At 42.9% G+C, this 23909-nt stretch overlaps 2 protein-coding genes across 3 annotated transcripts in view; both read left to right on the forward strand.

Annotated features, from left to right (window-relative positions):
• LOC141049051 (anaphase-promoting complex subunit 1-like) overlaps positions 1–23909 on the forward strand; it is a 272962-nt gene that overhangs the window by 232318 nt on the left and 16735 nt on the right. For both annotated transcript variants that reach the window (XM_073545167.1, XM_073545166.1), the window contains 9 exons: positions 3711–3789; positions 5558–5632; positions 5925–6001; positions 6842–6932; positions 7009–7056; positions 7431–7624; positions 15477–15563; positions 22996–23113; positions 23210–23287. In XM_073545167.1, the coding sequence (XP_073401268.1) occupies positions 3711–3789; positions 5558–5632; positions 5925–6001; positions 6842–6932; positions 7009–7056; positions 7431–7624; positions 15477–15563; positions 22996–23113; positions 23210–23287 (847 nt within the window). The remainder of the gene's footprint in view (positions 1–3710; positions 3790–5557; positions 5633–5924; positions 6002–6841; positions 6933–7008; positions 7057–7430; positions 7625–15476; positions 15564–22995; positions 23114–23209; positions 23288–23909) is intronic.
• On the forward strand, positions 15588–21307 carry LOC141049052 (uncharacterized). The gene is made up of 2 exons (XM_073545168.1): positions 15588–17976; positions 18066–21307. The coding sequence occupies exons 1-2, from the start codon at positions 17274–17276 to the stop codon at positions 20846–20848; spliced, it is 3486 nt and encodes a 1161-aa protein (XP_073401269.1). The 5' UTR covers positions 15588–17273; the 3' UTR covers positions 20849–21307.

Genomic DNA, 23909 nt, shown 5'->3' on the forward strand with positions numbered 1-23909 from the left:
ATTTTAGTAACCGCTGCAAAACGGCATATGCCGCATCTGTTTAAACCACATTTGTAAAAGCCTTTACAATTTAGCCATGTATGACATTGTTCCATTTTATTGGGAAAGCTAGGGGATAGAATATTTCCCAGGGTTCTCGCCCTTTTAGCTACTACTTTTGACGCTATGAAATTGAACAGCCATCGATCATCTGACCTGTCACTCCATTTTGTAACTGGAATAAATATTCCCTGTTCTGCAAGCTGGTGTGTATCCCAGTGGTCAAATATCCACCGATCAACTAGTTATCACCTATCTCCTGAATAGATAACTTGTTTTCCCTAGACATCTTCATTAAGCTACCTACTTACTATAACATTCCTATGGCTCCCAATTCATCAAATGGCCAAAACTGCTTTAAGTGATTCTCCATCTAGCCAGTCAGCACATGCATAATGTTTAATATTTTGTCAACATCTTTACATTATATTAGGGTTTTTTTTCCCAATATAGGGACAGAATGTTAGTTTTTTTTTTACCCCACTATTTTAATTCATAATAAAAGGTAAGATTTATGACTTGGGGTTCTTGTTAGGTTATCCCTTACAAAATCCCTAGAATTTGCACATTGATATTACTTGTCATCTGTATGCAGGCCATATGCAATATGATTTTTTACAGCAGCAGCTGCTAATCTTTTACAGGACCATTTACAGCTTCCCATGTTACACAATTGTAATGTATCCGTAGAGAAGGGTGCCATATTGTGGCCTCCTATGAAATTCAAATCTTTTTTTTATGCCTCATAAACTTGAATGGTGAGTCTTATCTGATTTATGGAATGAACTAATACAAGTGGCAATTTTTATTCCCATTCAGATTCAGTCAATGAAAATAATTGCTCATCTGCACTGCCCATTTAATATCATTGGTCCAAGTGCTATTTGTTTTTGTCACAGACAGCACTCTGTCCAAAAATCTGGTCATGTGAATGAGCCCTGTGAAGCAGTAAGGACCTGGTAGCTGAAGCAGGGGTGTCTAGCCACAGTGACCACTCCTTTTTTTAAATTTCCTATTTCACCCCCCCCCTTTTTTTCTTGATATGTGGCTTCTTGCATAGCATTCACCTAGTAAACAGGAAGTCATAAGTTAAGACAGTATCTGCGGTATCACTTTACGTTCAGTATATAATCTATTTTTTTAATGCAATCTTACCACTTGTGCTTAACCCGATTTCTTCTATATACCCTATAAAGAAACATTTTGCGGTCTTTCACCAGTTAGATTTGGTGTAATTTTTGTACAATGCCTTATCTCAATATTTGCCCAAATGTGGACATCCCCATAACTTCTGAGTTGGTCAGCAGGTTCTATAAGACATCCTGTAGTAGTAGTGAGCATAGCATCTCTTAGTATCTCGGAATAAGAAAACAGGCAGCACTGGAAGGCAAAAATGTAATCCAAAAAGGAGCCTAAGGCTAAGTGTACACGTTGCAGAAAATTTCTGCAAAAAAACCTGAATCCCTTCCCAGAAACCGCACCTATTTTTCCCGGTTTTTGCGCGTTTTTGATGCGTTTTTGATGCGTTTTTTACCGCAGCGGTTTCTAAACGCATGGGAGAAGCCAAAACCGCGGAAAAATCCGCAAAATTAATGAGCATGCTGCGTTTTTTACCGCGATGCGTTTTTTTCGCGGTAAAAAAACGCATCAATGTGCACAAAAAGTGCAAAATGCTTAGAAATGACTGTGCAGCTTATTTTTAGCGGTTTTATAGCGGTTTTATAGTGAAAACCGTGGTAAAAACCGCTAAAAAAAACGCTGTGTGTGAACACAGCCTAAGGCTGCGCTATCAGTAAAAATACTGACAAAGCTAGGCAGCAAACAGAAGCGCAACGGGGTTTTATCCAAGTAAATAGTGAATGAGTAGAAAAGATTATGCTAGCCTGGTTGTAAAACGTGTATCCCAGCTGCTGCGAGTCCACGGGTCCTAGGACCAAATGTATATATGTAGAAGTAAGATGTAGTGGAGAATGCGCGCTGATGAAGGAAACGACAAATCCAAATGCACACATGGTTGTGCTGTAAAATGGTGTTTTTTATTAGTGTCTACACGTTTCAAACTGCCATCTTCCTCAGGACAATCTTTTGTCTATTCGGTGGTTTTTCACTTTTTGTCTTTGCACTGAGCAGTTTTTGTTTTTATGTTGCTTGTTTTGTTTTGTTTTTGTCTTCATTATATTTTTTTTTTTTTGTTTTGTGCATATGGTTATTGATTCACTTTGTCCATATGGTATGCATACCGTTGTAATTATTGGTAAATATAAATATTCATCCCACATTTTTTTTTTTTTTTTACATAATCTTTATTACCTTTGTCTTTATTTTTATATTTACCCTCTGTCATGTGCTGATGTTTTTTCGTTTGTCTGACTGACTTATGATCTATTACAAATGAGAAGAAACTTGGCACTCAAAATTTGTGAATAAGATGATTCTGTGTTTATTTGGCATCCAGATAGATTTTTACTAAACGTTTTCGATCCAACATTGGATCTTCATCAGAGAAGCTCTAATGTACACATCACACGCCGAAGGGGCCACCAACTGCAGCGCAACACTATAAGCGACTGATGTCGCCATTCTCAGGCGCGTTCTGTTCCCTTTTTCCTCATCACACAGCATCCAGCAAACTTTGAGATTCTCTGATGAAGATCCAATGTTGGATCGAAAACGTTTAGTAAAAATCTCTATCTGGATGCCAAATAAACACAGAATCATCTTTTTCACAAATTTTGAGTGCCAAGTTTCTTCTCATTTGTAATACGGGCTGGAGACCCTACTTGAGCACCTTTACGGACTTTGCTATATTTGAGTGCCTTGGTTGTTTCTACAGTTATGATCTATTTGCGTTACATTACAACTCCTGTGCATTCCGCTTGCTTCTGCCGGTGGCGCACACGTCACTTCCTGTTCTGATCAGGCCGGAACCTCTATGCGTTCCACCGACTTGCTCTGGTGGAACACACACGTCATATCTGTCGCATGAATGCACACGTGTAATGCGCGAATTAGGAGCAACTTTTTTCTTTATGCATCTTCCCCTTATCCTGATGAAACCCACTGCTCCCACATATACTAGGCATGTAACATAGACTGTTCACCCCCTGACGAAGCTGCTGTAAGCAGCATCATGCGTTGGGACTTGTCAGCACAGGCACCTAAAACCTACCCCTGGAAAAGATTCCTAAATATGTGCCTTATGGTTGTACAGTGTATGTTTTTAATCTTATTACCATATTTCTTGTGTATTCCCACATTGATCTATTTATACAAGCTTTGTTAACTATGTGGTATCAACGCATGTTGAACTGGAGTTCCTTACTCAGTCTGCCTGTTGAAGCGGCTTTATCTGGACTACCCTACCTAAGACCTTCTATTTCTCATGTACACACATTTTTAAATGTTTTTAAAAACAGTTTGTCTGTGTTGCCTTTTTGCGGTTTAATATATTCAATAAAATGTATCAACCTTTATTTTGGCTGTGCACATATTTTCTTCCTTCCTACTTTTCTCTTGTATACTAATTTGATCAGTTTTGCAGAATTGATGTAGCACCCCTTAAGTGTACTATGCTTTTCCTACGTTCTCTCCTTATTGACAACCCATAGCTCGTTTGTGTTCAGCTTTTTTACTTTTGTTTTCTAACTAGTTTATTTCTATTGTTTTTATAGGTCAATTGCAGATTGGCTCAGAGCTCCAGATACTATGTATTTACTTGACTTTGTTAAGCCAGAGTTCCTCTTATTAAGGGTATGGAATATTTTCTCTGGTTTCATATTTCATCTCTAATATGTCTATAGTTTTCAATAATTCTGGAATAGCTGTTTAGTTGTACTAATATCTGTATACTAACATTCATAGACAGCAGGGCACAATGTAACATTTGTCTGCATATGTGTACAGTCATGGCCAAAAGTTTTGAGAATGACACAAATATTATATTTTCACATGATCTGCTGGCCTCTGGTTTTTGTGTGTTTGTCAGATGTTTTTATCACATACAGAAATATAATTGCAATCATATTATGAGTAGCAAAAGGTTATATTGACAGTTAGAATGAGTTAATGCAGCAAGTCAATATTTGCAGTGTTGACCCTTCTTCTTCAGGACCTCAGCAATTCTTCCTGGCATGCTCTCAATCAACTTCTGGATCAAATCCTGACTGATAGCAGTCCATTCTTGCAAAATCAATGCTTTTATTTTGTCTGAATTTGAAGGTTTTTGTTTGTCCACCCGTCTCTTGATGATTGACCACAAGTTCTCAATGGGATTAAGATCTGGGGAGTTTCCAGGCCATGGTCCCAAAATCTGTTTTGTTCCCTGAGCCATTTAGTTATCACCTTTGCTTTATGGCAAGGTGCTCCATCATGTTGAAAAAGGCATTGTTGATCGCCAAACTGCTCTTGGCCGGTTGGGAGAAGTTGCTCTTGGAGGACATTCTGGTACCATTCTTTATTCATGGCTGTGTTTTTGGCAAGACTGAGAGAGAGCCCATTCCCTTGGCTGAGAAGCAACCCCACACATGATTGGTTTCAGGATGCTTGACAGTTGGCATGAGACAAGACTGGTGGTAGCGCTCACCTGGTCTTCTCCGAATAAGCCGTTTTCCAGATGTCCCAAACAATCGAAAAGGGGATTCATCAGAGAAAACGACTTTACCCCAGTCCTCAGCAGTCCACTCCCTGTACCACTTGCAGAATATCAGTCTGTCCATGATGTTTTTCCTAGAGAGAAGTGGCTTCTTTGCTGCCCTCCTTGAGACCAGGCCTTGCTCCAAGAGTCTCCGCCTCACAGTGTGTGCAGATGCACTCACACCTGCCTGCTGCCATTCCTGAGCAAGCTCTGCACTGCTGGTAGCCCGATCCCGCAGCTGAAACACTTTTAAGAGACGGTCCTGGCGCTTGCTGGTCTTTCTTGGGCGCCCTGGAGCCTTTTTGGCAACAAGGGAACCTCTCTCCTTGAAGTTCTTGATGATGCGATAGATTGTTGACTGAGGTGCAATCTTTCTAGCTGCGATACTCTTCCCTGTTAGGCCATTTTTGTGCAGTGCAATGATGACTGCACGTGTTTCTTTAGAGATAACCATGGTTAACAGAAGAGAAACAATGATGCCAAGCACCAGCCTCCTTTTAAAGTGTCCAGTGGTGTCATTCTTACTTAATCATGACAGATTGATCTTCAGCCCGGTCCTCATCAACACCCACACCTGTGTTAATGGAGCAATCACTGAAACGATGTTAGCTGGTCCTTTTAAGGCAGGGCTGCAATGATGTTGAAATGTGCTTTGGGGGATAAAGTTCATTTTCTAGGCAAATATTGACTTTGCAAGTAATTGCTGTTAAGCTGATCACTCTTTATAATATTCTGGAGTATATGCAAATTGCCATTAGAAAAAATGAAGCAGTAGACTTTGTAAAAATTAATATTTGTGTCATTCTCAAAACTTTTGGCCATGACTGTAGTGTCACTTTTATAAGACAACTTTCTTTAGTGAATCTTATGTTTCCTTCATTTTAGACTCTTGCGAGATGTCTTATTTTATGGGATGACATACTACCAAATGCACAGTGGGTAAACAGCCATGTGCCACAAGTAAGTCCTGAAATAGTATAGATGGTAATGTCATTGACGTGTAGTGTGAAATTTTCATTGTGATACAGACACTGTAAAATAGTTACTGAATGGGTGAAATTTCCAAACCTCTGGTGCAGTTTTAAAGAACCTGTCAATTCCTCTAAGCCAAAACCATAATTTTATATAAGCCACAAATTGCTTCATGTGCCATTTAATAAGTCCAAAATAAAGTTATAAACCCTGCTTGCACTAGTGAATTAGCCAGGACTAGTCTGCAATTCCCTTTTCAAACTTGTATTTTCTTTTCTAGATAATCACAGCCAATAGTGTTTCACTTCATACTGCAGAGCAACCTGCCTCTGAAGATTTAAACCTGGAAACTCTGGCGTAAGTATCATAAGTACCATGTAAGTACCATAAATCTAGCGTATGTACCATATGCCAGAATATAGTATAAGGAAAGCAAGCAGAACTTGGCTACAATGCCTGTCTAAATGAGATGGGACCTCAGCCTATTGTACACTAAATGACCCTGTTTTTTAAACGTAACCTGTCACGTCTAGAAACGCTAGTTACCAACAAACATAGGATTTGTCTGCAAGTACATAGCATTTAAATCCTGTGTGGCAAGCTTACTGGAACAGCGGCTGCATGGAGAACATGAAGTTTTATTTTCCCTGCAGCCCCTCACTTCCATTCATTGGGTAGGTGTAGGAGTAGTCACTGTTTACTATACAATGTGCACACTGTAATCACTCCCCGGCACTTTGATTACTTGCTCCGCAGCATCTGTGGGCAGAGCTAGCGGTTAATCAAAGTACCGGGGAGTAATTACAGAGCACTTTCTGTGTAGTGAACCGTGGCTGCTTCCCACACTGCTCCGATGACTGAATGTGAGCAGTGCATAGAGAAAAAAACCTCATGTTCTCCCTGCAGCTGCTGATTCAGCATTTAAACTCCTATTTACCTGCAGATAAACTCTGTATCTGCAAGTAAATAACGTTTCTGGACGTGGCAGGTTACCTATTGTATACCTTTGGGACGTCATACTTTTTCCTTACATGTACAAATTCATGAAGGCTATATTATGATATTATGTACTGTGTATTGTTCCATAATCTTGTTGCCATGTATGACAGCGTATGTAAAACATAGTCAGGGTCAGTACCCTTCCAGTGTTGCTGTGCCCTAGTTTCCTGATCTATTGTGTTTCTGAATCTTTTCCAGACAAGCCTATGTTTACATTATTGCTGGCGCTTGTCTAGCTTTAGGGTTTCGATTTGCTGGATCTGCAAACCTGGCTGCTTTCAATTGTCTGGCAAGTTTACATTTGGATTTCTTAAACTCATATGGCAGTACAAAGATTGTATCTGATCACTTGCTTTCTTTTACAGTGTAAATTTGCTAAAGACTTTGAATGTTTGTCTGGCCAAGCTAGCACAGTAAGTAGAATAAACGGTCCTCCTTACCTATGAGCCAAATCATTAGATTACCACACTTTGTCCAGAAGTGTGAATTGTTGCTATCAGAATATTAATGTGTATATTATTTGATCTGTATTTGCATGCATTGCCAACACTATATTTGTGCGCATGGATGGAAATGCTTATTCGCATGAAACCGAGCTAATCTTGTGCAGCAGAGTTGACCACAGAGCAGCAGCAAGATCCATGTATACCACAATATGCTCCAATTATCAGTTAATACAAAGGATACATTTTCTTGTAATGTTTCACAAACTGCTGTTTTTATTTCTACTATGATATGATTTGTTTGGAAGACAATAAAGATACATTATCCATAAACTCTCTCCAAGACAGGTCATTATAACCTTGAGACGTGTCTGAGTGTGGTGCTCTTATCTCTTTCCATGGTGATGGCTGGCTCTGGCAATCTTCGAGTTCTTCAGCTGTGCAGATTTATGCACAAGAAGACTGGTGATGAGATGAACTATGGCTTCCACTTGGCACATCACATGGCCCTGGGATTATTGTTCTTGGGAGGTGGAAGGTGAATAGCAGTATTTTACTTGGCTTCTTCCAAACATTTTTACACCTGATGTGAAACAGACAAAATAGTAGGCGCTAGACCAACTTGATTCTGAACTCTACGTATTTTTTTCACTGTACATTAGACGATTAAATATCAACTTGATTTTAAATGTGATCTTTCAGAAACTTTTTGCTCTCATCGCAAGCTGACTGTTCCACTCCAGTACATCCTATAGGTTTTAATCTAAGAGCTTCATCCTTGCTCATGCTGACGATAGGATGCGCTCCCAAGTGCAGCATCACTAGAACAATGTGACGGCTAGATTTATATATTTAGGGCTCTTTAAAGGTACTGTCACACTTGGCGATGTACCAGCGATCCCGACCAGCGATATGACGCGGTCTGGATCGCTGGTACATTGCTAAGTGGTCGCTAGTGAGCTGCCACACAGGCAGATCTCACCAGCGACATCGCAGGGGTCGGGGGTCGCTACTTACCTGTCAGATGAGGCGATCCTGACGTCCTCCCGCCTGCGTCCATGCATCGCTCGTCTCCACAGCAGGAAGCTGACGATGAGAAACGGCCCAGGACGTTCTCGCGCGACCAGCGATAACCAGCGGGGGAGCGGTCGGAGGTAAGTATCAGACATAGCGATATCGCTAGCAATATCGCTATAACGTCACAAAATCCAGTGACGTTATAGCGATATTGCTAGCGATATCGCTTAGTGTGACAGGCCCTTAACACATCAGTTAATTTGCTTGTATGCAAAGAACGGATCAGTGTTATCAAAGTTTGGGCAGTGTCAATTTTTTAACACAAGAGTTTGATTAGTTTAGTTTTATCAGTTTTTCTTGGATAGAAAAAAAAAGTAGAAGCTTCTCTCCAACAGTCCGATATTTTTTTTTTTTTTTTTTTTTTTTTTTTTTTAGCGTAACCATAAGCTTGCATCTGCAAGTTTGATCCAACAATCCGTATTAGACAAGCGTCTGTGCTTTTGCGTTGACCACTCTGTCCAAGAAAGAAATATAACATGTAAACTGCATATTTGTTTCCTAACTGGGGTGTACCACACCTGATGGCATTAGATACCCTCTTCGGGACGTATCGCACATTACCGCCATTTGATGCACTTGCTTGGGTGTACAACACATTATAGCCATTAGATGCACTCTCTGGGGCATACCACACATGGTGGCATTGGATACCCTTCTCCGCACAGCCCTTCATCATTATCACCCCCTTTTCAAACAGCCCCATATCATTATCACCACCACCCCTTTCTACGCAGAGCCCCTCATCGTCGTCACCCCTTTCTCCACACAGCCCCTCATCATCATCACCCCTTTCTCCACACAGCCCCTCATCACAATCACCCTGTTCTCTCCACAGCCCCTCATAATCATCACACCCATCTCCGCACAGCCCCTCATCATCATCACACCCATCTCCGCACAGCCCCTCCTCACACTATTCTCCCCACATCCCCTCATCATCACACCCTTCTCCGCACAGCCCCTCATCATAATCCTCTCCCCAGTACACAGCCCCATACAAGTAGCTGCACCCATTTCCCTGTGCAACTCTCCAATATGCAGCCTTTTATAGTAACATCATCCATGTTTCTTTGCCCTAAAAATACATCCAAAGATCACCAACACTTTATATATAAAAAGAAAAACCTCATTCCCATCTCTACACAACTTCATTGTCCAGCCCCTCAGTCCTCTCAGGATCTCCGCCACATAAGCCTCACCGGCAGCCTTAGCACAACTCTGCTTTCTGTTATTGCGTCTGCACTGGGCTGGAGGAGGCACTGATCATTCCTCTTGCGTTATCTCTTCTCACTGGGGCAACTCCATTCTAGACTCTTTCACAGCACAGTTGTCGGCATCAAAAAAATTATTTTGAGCTCCTCCAACAGCTGTGACCTGGACACCCCAAGGGTGTAGGAGATGCGGTCGGAGATCGACTACAGTCTATGTACAGGGCTCCTGTATTTGAGCTGTGTAAGTGTCTTGCTCAGACACTTACACACCAACAAATGGAACCTCACAGTGGCTGAAGAATAAACTAATAACTAAAAAAACAGTTAAATCAGTGCATTTACTTTTATATTAAAAGTAATTGATTGTATAATCCATAATTATTAATATAAAAATGGTAGCATTAAGATCCTAGTAGGGGAGTGACTTGTAGTAATTCACTGTTAAGATTTTCTTCCTATATTTCTGTCTTGTGCCATTACCATTAGTAAAATATGCTCCGTTATTGACAATGCCATACAGTGTACATCCTGTTGTATGTATGCAATCTTTTACCAGCCGTACTAGGGTGCCTACTGCTGTGCGAGATGTTTACATGTTGTACATTTGGAAGCCCATATACTGGATCTAAATTGGAAACATGCTCCACTGAGATCCATAGACAATATGGAATGGAGTTTGCTTCTCACTCAGCGGGTCATGTTGAAATGGGGAAGGATGGTAGCATGATGAACCTGAAGGACAATGAGGCAGCGAGCTGGGAGACAGAGGAGCAGTAGAATGAAGAATTTCAGGGGTCAGGTAGACTAGTCCCGATCTGGCATAACCAATCATGTTTGGTAAGTTTGCAGATGAATTGGGTGTCAGTACAGCGGTAGCGCTGCTACGACAAGACACGTCCTCTGAATGCCAGGGGAGTGTCTGCTCTAGTAATGGGAGTGCAGGGAGGTCCAGAAAGGTTCTGGTAGTGCGGAATTCCATTATGAGGGGAATAGACAGGGCAGTCTGTCACAAATACAGATTGGATGGTCCCGGTGCTTGAGTTTGAGAACATTGTGGTTCGTATTGACAGTTTACCGGGAGCAGCTGATGAGGACCCAGCTGTCATAGTGCACCAATGAGAAAGGTGGAAGGTCCTTTTAAAATAATATAAGGGAATTGGGCCAAAAGATTAATGCAAAGACCTTGAAGGTTGTATTCTTGTAAATACTACCCTTGTCGTGCCAGAGGCTCAGTGGGAGACTAGAGGTGAATAAGTGGCCGAGGAATTGGTTTATAAGCATCCTGTCGGGGTCCTGCACCCAATATGTACCTGATGTGAATGAACAAGTAATAGGAGGAAACCACTATTGCAAAATAAATGACAAAAACATAGCATTTAGAAAATTAAAGAGCATAGTTACGAGGCATTAAATATAGAGCGAAAATGGTGTTAAAAAAAAAAATCAGGGCAGGAAATATTGAGACATAGAGAATCGCTACCAAAGGACGTATATATAATAGAAAAATAGGCTACAAGTGCATAAACGGTAAGAAACTCAAAAATTAAAAAAACAATGTTAATTCTCTCAAATAACCTGGGTGAAATGGTGGAAGAGGGTGAGGGAGAAAGCCAATCAACTTAATGCCTTTTCTATACTATTTATACACAAAACAAATCCCATGACAGGTGACATGCTTAGAGATACCATAAATTCTCCATTAAATGTCATCTGCTTAACCCAGCAGAAAGGAGAATGCCATCTCAAAATCACTAAAATAGGCAATCCACCGGGCCCAAATGGCATACACCCCCGAGTACTGCAGGAATTAATTATTGTAATAGACCATTATTTCTAATAAACAAGGATTCTACAATAACATGGTCAGTACCACAGGACTGGCGTATAGCAAATGTGGTGCCAGTATTTAAAAAAAAAAAAGGGAAACAAAAACTAAAATTGAACTTAAAATTATAGACCGGTTAGTTTAACCTCTACTGTTATCAAAATCTTTGGGGCTTTTCAAAGAAATGTTATCCTGGAGTATCTAAATAAAAAGAACGTAATGCCCCACATCAACATGAGTTTATGAGGGATCGGTCCTGTCAGACTAATCTGATAAGCTTCTATGAGGAGGGTACATTCCAGACTGGACCAGAATAATGTTTTGGATATCTTCTATTTGGACTTTTCAAAGATAGTGCCACAATATGGGTTAGTACATAAAATGAGAGCAATGGGGATAGGGGAAAATGTGTAATTGAGTTAACGACTGGCTCAGTGATAGGGAACAGAAAGTGGTTATTAATGCAACACACTCTGATTGGGTCTTGGTTAACAGTGGGGTATCACAAGTGTCAGTACTGGGCCTCTCCTCTTTAAAATATTAATGACCATGTAGAGTGCAAGATATCAATTTTTGCAGATGATCCTAAACTCTGAAAGGTAATCAATACAGAGCAGAATAATGTAATATTACAGAGGTATTTATATAAGCTGGAGGCATGAGCTGAGAAATGGCAATTGAAGTTTAATATTGATAAATATAAGTTCATGCACTCTGGCAGAGTAAATATAATGTACAATTTTTTAGTAAATGGTAAAGCATTGAGTAAAACTGCATTTGCTGTCCACCCATACACACAAGTCGTTTTTACTTAATTTTAGTGACAAGAGCCAGGCAGCCGCTGGCAAGGCAGATACAATAATGGGATGCATGAAAGAGGCATAGATAATGATGGCAAGGACACAGGTTTGAGTCTATACAAGTGACTAGTGCTGGCAAACTTAGAATAATATGTCCAGTTTTGGGCGTCAGTGTATAAGGAGGACATAGCTGAGCTACAGCGGGTGCAGAAGAGCCACCAAGGTTATTCATGGAATCGGTGATGTGTACTGCACAGGTTTTCAAACTTAGGGTTACTCATTTTAGAAAAAAGAAGGCTTTAGGGGTGACCTTATTACAATGTACAAATACATGAAGTGACCGTGCAGAGATATTCCTAATCTTAAAGCCTGATTGTCATATGTAGTGTCAGGAATTAATGTTTTCCATAATATGGAGCAATTGACATTTGCATCTTGAGATTTTTGCCTTCCTCTCGATCAACACATTGGGGTATAGGTCAAACTCAATGCAATTAAATCTACCTTCAACGTTAAACGCTATGAAGATCATATTCATGGGAACTTTATAATTCTCTTTTTATTATAGCCAATTAAATGTATGTTTTATAACATAACGGAGATGAGGTTTTTCCCATTTTCTCTTTTCTCAAGAGGTATATAGTTATTGAAATAATAGTTAACATCCTGCAACTTCTCAAGAAATTATTGGATAATTTTATTTATTTTTTTGTGCCCTTTCTCTTTCTTCCTCACTACTTTACAGTCCCCAGTACAGATTGGCTAATTATCTATATGAGTTACAAAGTCTCGGGTATCACTAAAGAGTTGGGGGCAGTAACATCAGGAGGATTGTATCCCAACTCTTTGGAGGCCATTAAGCATAAGCCTTTAACCTACCGTATGTGTCACAGATCGTTCAATCATTGCAGCACTAGCGAGAGCCCTTTCTTTTTTATCTTGATTAAAAAAGGCTAATTCGCATATGGCATGTATAGGGATTGAAAAATGTTTTTCAACTGAAACCAAGCTAAGTCGGTCCAACAACTACCCAATCGGGTTTGTGATGACCATGCGAACCCGTGAGAAATGCCTGTCTTCTGAAATGACATTCTACACTGTGTTCCAAATTATAATGCAAAAAATATTTCCTCATATTTTCTCTAAATTACCTATATGAATTGCAGTCATTGTTATTTTCCAGTCATCTAATATTCTAGTATAACTGCAATGTTTTTGAACAAACTGCCTATGAAAACAGTATATTTTTAAAAATAAGAAACACTCAAAATGCATGTTCCAAATTATTATGCACAGCAGAGTTTTCAACCTTTTTATTTTTATTTTGAACAAAAAAATGGTCAATTGTGAAATTATAAGCATTATCAGCTTATTACAAAATGAAATCAAACAGTTTTCAAGTCAAAACTTTATTCTAGGTGATGTTACATTTGCACATAGGACCCCTTGTTCGAAAGACGCTTCTGAACTCTCTCGTCCATTGAATTTGTCAGTTTTTGGATGGTTTGTGCTTCAATTGTTTTGCATGTGGACAGAATACCCTGTTGCTTAGATGTGAACTGCCTCCCGCCATCATAGACACTCCTTTTGATGATGCTCCAGAGCTTCTCAATGGAGTTGAGGTCAGGGGAAGATTGTGGCCACAACATAAGTTTGTCCTCTTTCATGCCCATAGCAGACAGAGATGCAGATGTGTTATTTGCAGCATGAGACGGTGCATTATCATGCATGAAAATGGTCTTGCTGCGGAAAGCACAGTTCTTCCTCCTGAACAATGGCAGGAAGTGCTGTTTTAGAAACTCCACATAGATTATGGAGTTCATCTTTACCCCTTCAGGGATCTTAAAGGGGCCGACAATCTCTCTCCCCATGATTCCAGCCCAAAACATTACTCCACCTCCTCCTTCTTGGCGACTTAGCTGTGTTTTCATGGGGTGTCCATCAACCAGCCATCCTCCACTCCATCCATCTGGACCATCGAGCGTTGCACGGCACTCATCGGTGAACAAAACAGTTTGGAAGTCAGTCTTCATGTATCGTTTGGCCCACTGGAGCCGTTTCTGCTTGTGTGCAGCGGACAGAGGTGGTCGATAGAATGGCTTACGCACAGCTGCAAACCTCTGAAGGACCCTGCATCTTGTTGTTCGGGGGATGTTGGAGGCACCAGCAGCTTCAAAAACTTGTCTGCTGCTATGACAAGGCATTTTTGCAGCTGCTCTTTTAACCTGACGCAATTGCCTGTTGGAAAGAGTCCTCAATTTTTCCTTATCAGCACGCACACGTGTGTGCTGGGAATCAGCTACATACTTCTTGATTGTGCGATGATCACGATGAAGTGTCTTGGCATTGTTGATTGTAGTCATGCCTTAACCTAAATACTCCACAATTTGTTTCTTCTCAGCAGCCGACACATCCTTTTTCTTTCCCATTTTGGCAAAAAATGTAGGCTGCTTAATAATGTGGAACAGCCTTTATTTGGACACACCTGCCAAACTAATTTGCACAGGTATCTGCAATTGCTTTCAGTGATATAAAGAGCCCTGACACACATCACCATCAATGAGTTTAAATGACAAACAAAAAAATTCTAACCTTATCACTCCTAAACTCTTTTTGCATAATAATTTGGAACACAGTTTAGATAGGGAATTACATAGATTATCAGTTTATAAATTTGCCTTAAGGTACTGTCACACTAAGCGATATCGCTAGCAATATCACTATAACCTGTGACATAGCGATATTGATAGAGACATCGCTGTGTCTAATACTTACCTACGACCCACTCCCCCGCTGGTTATCGCTGATCGCGAGAGAACGTTCAGGACCGCTTCTCGTCGTCAGCTTCCTGCTGGGCTTCCTGTGGAGCGACGCGTGGAGCCGGGCGGGAGGACGTCAGGATCGCCTAGTCTGACAGGTAAGTAGCGACCCCCGTCCCCTGCGATGTCGCTGGTGAGATCTGCCTGTTTGGCAGCTCACTAGCGACCACTTAGCGATGTACCAGCGATCCTGACCGCGTCATATCGCTGGTCGGGATCGCTGGTACATCGCTAAGTGTGACAGTACCTTTAGTCCAGCGTATGCTGGAGTAATTTGTCTGATCTTTGCTTGTTCACACATGTAGGTTATTTTCCTTACGACTTTCACTTTAATACACACTAGTTTTTGTCAAAAATTATCAACTGGTGGAAACTTATGCCCCCTCCTAATAAACCTCGGTTTCTTTTTAGCAAACTGTTAAGAGGTAAATAAAAATTTGAAAAGGTGCAAACATTTGCTCAGGATAGACATGTGTCCACATATTCAACATTTCCATGTCAATATTCTGGTGCAGAATCAATGATACAAACCATCTTCCCATAGTGCTTTGTCTTCAGACTGTCCGCTAATCTGCGCCATAGTCTATATATCCCCGTTATGATTTTGTGGTACATATTGCTTTGTGTGGTAAAAGCACATTGTGATTTTATTTTTCAGGTATTCACTGAGCACCTCCAATTCATCCATAGCTGCCTTGCTCTGTGCCCTGTATCCTCATTTTCCTGTGCACAGTACAGATAACAGGTAGTGTCCCTGGCTAATTGTAAGGTTCGCATGGCTCATGTCCAATATATTTTCTGCTTTTATGTTTCTGATTAGTTTTATTTCTAGATTTCATTTACTATGAAAATGCCACCATATTGTTCATTACATACGTTTGTTATGTAGATACTCTTCACTGTGTAAGGAAATGACCTGAGAATAGTAAGGATTCTCACAAGTAACTGGATTAGCTGGGCAATGACGCACAAAGGAGAATATAACATGGCTCTGGGATCCCTCAGATTCGAAAGACTATCCATAGACATTAGACCACCGACAATTGAACCTGCCGATATCAACTGGTGCAACCGACAGTCAGGGCCTTAGACAGATGATTGTCAGGAGAGTTAGTGTAATGCTGGTTTCACACGTAGCGGAACTCTTGTGGAAATTACCGCGAGAATTCCGGAATTCCATTCCGCGGGAAAATCTCATTTTAAATTCCCGCGATTTTCCCGCGGAAAAACTAGCATTTTACCCTTCGCCACGACAGCACCCACTGGAGGTATCGGATCCGCCCCATTTGGAACAGGAAACCCTATAGGAAAGATAAAAGGGGCGGTCCGTCTTTCCTCCTCAGTTTTGGTTTCCTGTTCCAAACGGAGCCACGATATCCTTCAGGAAAAGAATACCTGGGCCAGGCATGCCGCCTGTGCAGTCTCCTTGGGAACGGCAGGGGCTGCGGTCCATAGGCAGCGTCGGGGGAGATTCCGTTAGACGGCTCCCCCCTCGTCTGGTGAGCGAAGAGTGATGACGGGTTCCGGGGAGGGCCGCCCCGTCTCACCCAGGAGAGCGCCGGCAGGCACCGGGACGCACCGCTGCTGGGAGCGGTAAGAGCGCCAGTGGCGCAGAAGAAAAAAAAAAAAAGGGAGTATGGAGGTCTCCTTTATGAATGGAGGCGCCAGCGGCGGTGGTGGTGCATGGAGAAGGGGACCGCGTGGAGAGCGGGGCCGCGCGGTGAAGCGGCGCGGTAGCCGGCCGGCGCACAGTTTCCTGACCCCCCCCCCCCCCCGGAAGTAATGGTTGAACTTCCGGGGCGGGATGGCTGAGAGAGCGTCGGGCACGCGCGCGGTGATCCCTGGGAGGAGGAGCAACTTCCGGGGGGACGGCAGAGGAAAAAAAAAAGAGGAGCAGGTTATTTAAACAGCGGCGCAGCTGAGCGGCGATGCAGCAATGTCGTCCCCAACGGAAGCACACGCTCCAGCGGGGGATTCTGCAGGAGGTAGCTCCACCAGGGACCGCAACACCGGCCGCAGGAATGAAGCAGGAGAATCAAGGCCTAGGACGTCTCAGCCATCTGATCCGGTAATATAAGGCTTCACTGGGTGAGTGTGCAAAGTATATACTCTGCCTACTAAGCTGACCTCTCCTACTCCCCCCCGCCTTGGTGTCCCCTTCTAGACCAAGAAAAAGGATAAATCCAAGCATAAAGAATGTGCGCTATGCTCGGAACCTCTCCCTGACTCCTACCCTAAGAAGCTCTGTAAACAGTGCACCAAAGAGACAAAGCAAGGGACCGCATTGTCGACAAAGGACATTAGAGCTATAATCAGGGAGGAGATACAGGCTATTAACCGCGCCAAAACTCCCTCAGAGACTGGCAGCAAGAAGCAGTTAACCCTCAGCTCAGAGTCAGAAGAAGAAGGGGGGTTAATCTCTGACTCCTCACTAACATCCTCGTCATCATCTGACATGGAGGGACAGTCATGTTTCCCCCTAGACAGTGTGGACAACCTAGTCAAGTCGGTGAGAAGCACTATGGGGTGTGAGGAACCAAGGGGTGCCCAAACCGCACAGGACATAATGTTTGCGGGATTGGCTGAAAAGAAAAGGAGAGCGTTCCCGGTAATACCGACAATTAAGGCCCTAATAAAGAGGGAATGGGAAAAAAATGACCAAAGAAGTTTTCTCCCATCAGCCTCAAAAAGAAAGTATCCTTTCAGCGATGAGGAGCTATTAAAATGGACCAAAGTGCCAAAGGTGGATGCCGTTATATCCTCTACTTCGAGACAATTGGCTATTCCAGTAGAGGACGCAGGCTTGTTGGCAGACCCGTTAGACCGCAAGGCGGAATCATCATTGAAGAGGTCTTGGGAGTCTACCACGGGTATATTTAAGCCAGTGGTAGCCAGCACATGCACCACTAGATCCATTCTCGTGTGGTTGGACCAGCTGGATCAACAAATCGAGCAAAAGGTGTCCAGAGAAAAATTAAGGGCCGCTATCCCATTGATAAGGGGGGCAGCTGCCTTTATGGCTGATGCGTCGGCAGACACTCTACGGCTGGCAGCAAGATCAGCAGCTCTAGTGAACAACGCCAGAAGGGCGTTGTGGATGAAGAGCTGGAAGGGGGACGCGCAATCAAAGGCTAAGATCTGTGCAACCCCGTGTGAGGGTGAGTTTCTCTTCGGGAAAGCCCTAGACGAGATACTCGCCAAAGGAAAGGAAGAAGGCGTTCCCTGACTCTTCTATCCCTTTCTATAGGAGAACCTTTAAGAGGCGACCGTTTGGAAGAAGGAGGCAAACGGAAAGACCAAATAGATGGGCCACAAAAGAAGAGAAACAAAAGGGTACCATGTTCTGGGGTCCAACGTTCCGAAGGGAAAATAGAAATTAAAGAATCAGACCCACCTGTAGGGGGTAGATTACGGTTCTTTTATCCAAAATGGGAACAAATATCCTCAAACCCATGGATCTTGAGTATTATTAAAGAAGGAATGAAAATAGAATTCCTTCAAAATCCTTATGATTTCTTTGTCCTAACCCGCCTTAACTCTATGGCCCAACAAAAGGCCCTCGAAGAAGAGATTCGGAGCCTACTATGCAAAGGGGTTTTAGTAGAGGTCCCAGAGGGACAGGAAGGTAGAGGCTTCTACTCTCCCTTATTTTTAATTTCCAAACCAGATGGTACATTTAGAACAATTATTAATTTAAGGAAGCTTAATACATTTATTAAAAATTATAAGTTTAAGATGGAATCAATCAGATCCACCATAAAGCTTCTCTTTCCAAATTGTGTGATGGCGGGGATTGACTTAAAAGATGCTTATCATCTTCCTATCCATAATAGATACCAAAAATATCTAAGGGTCGCAGTGGTATTCGATGGCAAGGTCCGTCATTTTCAATACACAGCCATGCCTTTCGGCCTCTCAACAGCACCAAGAATCTTCACCAAGGTGATGGCAGAGGTGATGGCCTATGTTCGTCAAAAAGATACTTTAATCGTACCTTACTTAGACGACTTCCTAATAATTGGGAACTCAGATACCCAATGTACCGAAAGAGTGGCTGATGCAATCTCGTCTTTACAGGACCTAGGCTGGATCATCAATATACAGAAGTCCAGGCTCGTTCCGCAATCCCTCCAGATGTTTTTGGGGTTCCAATTGAACTCCATAACCCAGAAATGTCTACTTCCGCAGGTAAAGATTGCACTAACAAAAGAGAAAGTAGAGGCAGCCATAGATAGACCACGCATGTCTCTGAGAGGGGCAATGTCGCTATTGGGGTCGCTAGATTCCTGTGCCCCTGCAGTCCGGTGGTCCCATTATCATGTCCGCACACTCCAGCATCAGATCCTCCAGGAGGAGAGGCGACATGGTGGTCACCTCGAGAGCAAGATAACTCTAACGCAGGAGGTCTTGACTTCTCTGGAATGGTGGTTAGAGGATGACCATCTATCCTCAGGAGTCCCATGGGTCATAGTACCATCTAGTACCCTGACCACCGACGCTAGCCCCCAAGGCTGGGGAGCCCATATGGGGAATAGCTTTTGTCAAGGAAGATGGAATAGAGAGGAAAGAGAATACTCGTCTAATTTAAAAGAACTGACAGCAGTATACTATGCTCTACATTATTTCCTTCCACAGCTCCAACAGAAACATGTCAGGATCCTGTCGGACAACACCACCACAGTGGCCTACATAAACAGACAAGGAGGTACTCGATCAGAGACTCTGATGTCTTCTGCGGCAAGAATCTTACTTAGCCGAAAGCAATTTGTTGTCCCTCTCAGCTCTTCATATCAGAGGAGAGGACAATCAAGAAGCAGATTTCTTAAGCCGACACACACTTCGGCAAGGGGAGTGGTGCCTCAATCACCAAATCTTCCAGAACATAGTGGCTCTATGGGGGCATCCTCAAGTGGACCTCTTTGCCACAAGGGAAAACAGACAAACAAAGACCTTTGCTTCCCTGTCTCCAGCAGATCACCCAGACATACTGGATGCCCTCCAGGCCCCATGGAGATTCAAGCTGGCATACGCCTTCCCTCCATTGATTCTCCTGCCACAAGTGATTCAGAAAATCAGAGCGGAAAAGGCAAGAGTAATCCTGATAGCACCATTCTGGCCCAAGAGACCGTGGTTCTCGTGGCTACGATTTATGTCAGTGACAGACCCTTGGGTTCTCCCCTCAAACCCCAACCTACTCTCCCAAGGCCCTTTCTTCCACCCTCAAGTGGACAACTTACACTTGACGGCGTGGAACTTGAAAGGCACCTATTAAGATCAAGAGGGTTTTCGCAATCATTAATTACTACGCTCCTGCAGAGCAGGAAGCAGTCCACAACCCAAATTTATAAAAGAATATGGAAGAAATTCCTAGAGTTTCATACAGCATCTCATACAGCAGAAGTCCCGATAGTCCCTATCTTAGAGTTCCTACAAAAGGGAAAGGAATTGGGCTTGTCAGTAAACACACTGAAAGTACAGGTGTCTGCGTTGGGGGCGCTGTATGGCCATAATATAGCAGGGAATAAGTGGATATCACGATTCATTACGGCATGTGAAAGAATAACTCCGGTTCACATACCCACAATCCCTACATGGGACTTAAACTTGGTGTTAGACGCCCTTACAGAACAACCTTTTGAACCGATAGATACGATAGCCCTTAAATATTTATCATTTAAGACGGCCCTCTTGGTAGCACTGACATCCGCTAGGAGAGTGGGTGATATCCAGGCCCTGTCCATAGATCCACCCTTTTTGCAGGTATATCGGGATAGATTAATATTGAAGCCAGACCCCTCATACCTGCCTAAGGTATCAACAAGGTACCATAGGTCTCAGGAGATACTCCTCCCAACCTTCTTTGAAGATCCCTCCACTCCGGAAGAGCAGAAATTCCACACTTTGGACGTCAGAAGAACTGTCCTAAAGTATATTGAAAGGTCCGAGAGCTGGAGGCAGTGTAGGGCTCTCTTCATTTCTTTTCAGGGCCGTAAAAAAGGGTATGGAGTCACAAAGAGCACCATTTCCTGATGGATCAGGGATGCCATTCGTTTAGCCTACTCTGCAAAAAATGAAGAACCTCCGGGAAACATCAGAGCACATTCCACCAGAGCAATGGCGGCTTCCTGGGCAGAGAGGGGAGACGTTCCAATTGAAACCATATGTAAGGAGGCAATTTGGTCATCCCCTTCTACCTTCTATAGACACTATAGACTTGATCTTTCGTCTACCTCTGACCTAAGCTTTGGCAGGACTGTCCTTGGCACGGTGGTCCCACCCAGGTGATGGTCTCTGGAATCTCTCCAGTGGGTGCTGTCGTGGCGAAGGGTAAAAAGCCGGATTACTTACCGGTAATGCTCTTTTAATGAGTCCACGACAGCACCCGCTCACTTCCCTCCCTGCTACAAATATCAATGTTAAAAGTATATCTGCTAAAGTTGGATAAGTAAAGATATAAGTACAAGACATTGCCTAATCCTTGGCAGTCCTCCTGGTACTCTGAAATGCAAAACTGAGGAGGAAAGGCGGACCGCCCCTTTTATCTTTCCTGTAGGGTTTCCTGTTCCAAATGGGGCGGATCCGATACCTCCAGTGGGTGCTGTCGTGGACTCATTAAAAAAGCATTACCGGTAAGTAATCCGGCTTTTTGCAAGCGTAATTAGCTTGCAGAATTGCTAGCGTTTTCCAAGCGATCTGTAGCATCGCTTGGAGAACTGATTGACAGGTTGGTCACACTCGTCAAACATAGTGTTTGACGAGTGTGACCAACTTTTTACTATTGAGGTCGCCTATGCGGCATCAATAGTAAAAGATAGAATGTAAATAATACTAATAAAAAAAAAAAATATTGTTATTCTAACCTTCCGACGTCCCGCGCAACCTTCCCGCCTCTCTCCACGCTCCCGGTCCCAGTAATCCTTTGCGACAATTACCGCGATGACGTCCGTTCTCGCGGGATCGTAACGTCTCGCTGTCATTCGCGATGACGTCACGCGAATGACCGCGAGACTTGGCGATCCCGCGAGAACGGACTTCATCGCTCGCAAAGGCTTACTGGGACCGGGAGCATGGAGAGAGGCGGGAAGGCTGCGCGGGACGTCGGAAGGTGAGAATAACAATATTTTTTATTTTAAATTCTATTTTTAACAGGGATATGGTACCCAAAGCCCGGAGGACAGTCTCCTCTCCTCCGGACCGTGGGTACCATCCGCAAATGTTCTGCTTACTTTTCGCATGGTGGGCACAGCCACATGCGGAAAGTAAGCAGAACAATGCATTCCTATGGGTGCGGGATCGCCGCGATTCCGCGAAATTAATGAGCATGCTGCGTTTTTTACCGCGACGCAATTCCGCCGCGGTAAAAACCGCTGCATTAGCACAGCATTGCAGAATCCCATAGGAATGCATGGGATGCTTATATTTTGCGTTTTCGCTGCAAAATCGCGCGGTTAAAGCCGCAGCAGAAACGTGAAAAAAACGCCACGTGTGAACTCAGCCTTACTGTCATGTTAATTTTTATTTCTTAAATCTGTAATGCGTGTGAAAATGAGCAACTTCTGTAATATATCTCATCAGAGAAATCTTCTTTCTCTTCCTGGACTGATCTTTCATTTTCAAAATTCTCAATTAGCGGGTAAAATGTTTGTTCAGTGAAGACAGAATGTTACGTTACTGAGATGGGAGTTGACTGCTGCAACTGATAAGATGCTCTGTAGGTGGGAGGGAGGTGATCTGTCTCTAGCTTCTCCCCCTCCCATCCACCAATAACACATTTATGACACCATATATAATTTCTTGTTCCAACTAGACAACATTGCCCAAATACCCTATATGATTGTGGTAGAGTGGAGCTTTCCAGCACAAGACCATATTGGCCAGAGTAGTGTCGTAGAAAAGAGTTTCTTCTCTGGTGGGTTTGGAGCAAGTATGTCCAACTGGCGATGCTACTTGTTTTCAGCAGCGACTGACGGTTTCCATTGACACACAGCTATAGTGCACTGTTTCTTTATTCCATCTGTATACACGGTATAAAGGCACGTTTTGTAGTATATCCAGGTCAGTAAATGTATTATAAGATTGTAGCAATTATCTGTAATGTGCTCAGAGCATTATTATTGGAACCTATTTTCTAATGACTTGATGCAGGGGAGCCCTAAAATCTCTGTGTGTACAACTAGGTATCACCTTCAAGCTTTACGACATCTCTATGTGCTGGCTGCTGAGCCGAGGCTCCTGGTACCGGTGGATGTGGACACGAACATTCCCTGTTATGTCCTGCTGGAGGTAACATACAAGGTACGCTGTGTCTGTATTATTGGCTTTCTGAAGCACCCTCCTCAGTATCTAAAAGCAGAAGAGCTACATTTCATTCAGTTGTTTTACACATTGCAGGGGACTCAGTGGTATGAAGAAACCACGGAAGAGCTCATGGCACCTACCCTACTTCCAGAGTTACATCTACTGAAACAAGTATGTAATGTAATACATATAAAATTCGAAAATGTGTTCTCCTCTTAAAGGAGTTATCCAGATTTGGCATGAAAGTCTGCAGTCACTCTGACTGCAGATTTGTTGATCCTCACAGCGTGTCAAAAATCTCCAGTGACAGCAGTGTGACCGGGCACACTTGTTACTCCAAGTATGCAATATGCATACTTCTGGCCACATTCCAACTAGACATGCACGGCCTTACTCTATTCACTTGTATTGAGTGAGACAGCGCTATTCTAGTTGGACTGTGGCCAGGAGTTTATCACATACTTGCAGGCACTTGACAGCCCGCTCTCATCATTGTAGAATCCAGACAACGTGCAACGTGTGCGCTGTGAGGGTTCGTAAGTCTGCAGTAACAAAAAATGACTCCAGACGTTCATGCCAAACATGGACAACCCCTTTAACTATTCTTGATAAAATGATATTCAACTGTATATTACGTTTTCCCAAGATGTATCTCATCGTTTAGAAATTTTACCTTTTTAACTGCTTGCATTCATTCCTTGTGTATTCCACTCATTTATTTGAAGATCAAACTGGTCCCTATTCTGCCACAGGAGGAAGAGGCGATTATTATTATGTGGACACTCTGTAGGAA

The sequence above is a fragment of the Dendrobates tinctorius genome, unplaced genomic scaffold (assembly GCF_039654945.1).
Source record: "Dendrobates tinctorius isolate UK_male_01 unplaced genomic scaffold, ASM3965494v1 ptg000140l, whole genome shotgun sequence".
NCBI classification, from domain to species: domain Eukaryota; kingdom Metazoa; phylum Chordata; class Amphibia; order Anura; family Dendrobatidae; genus Dendrobates; species Dendrobates tinctorius.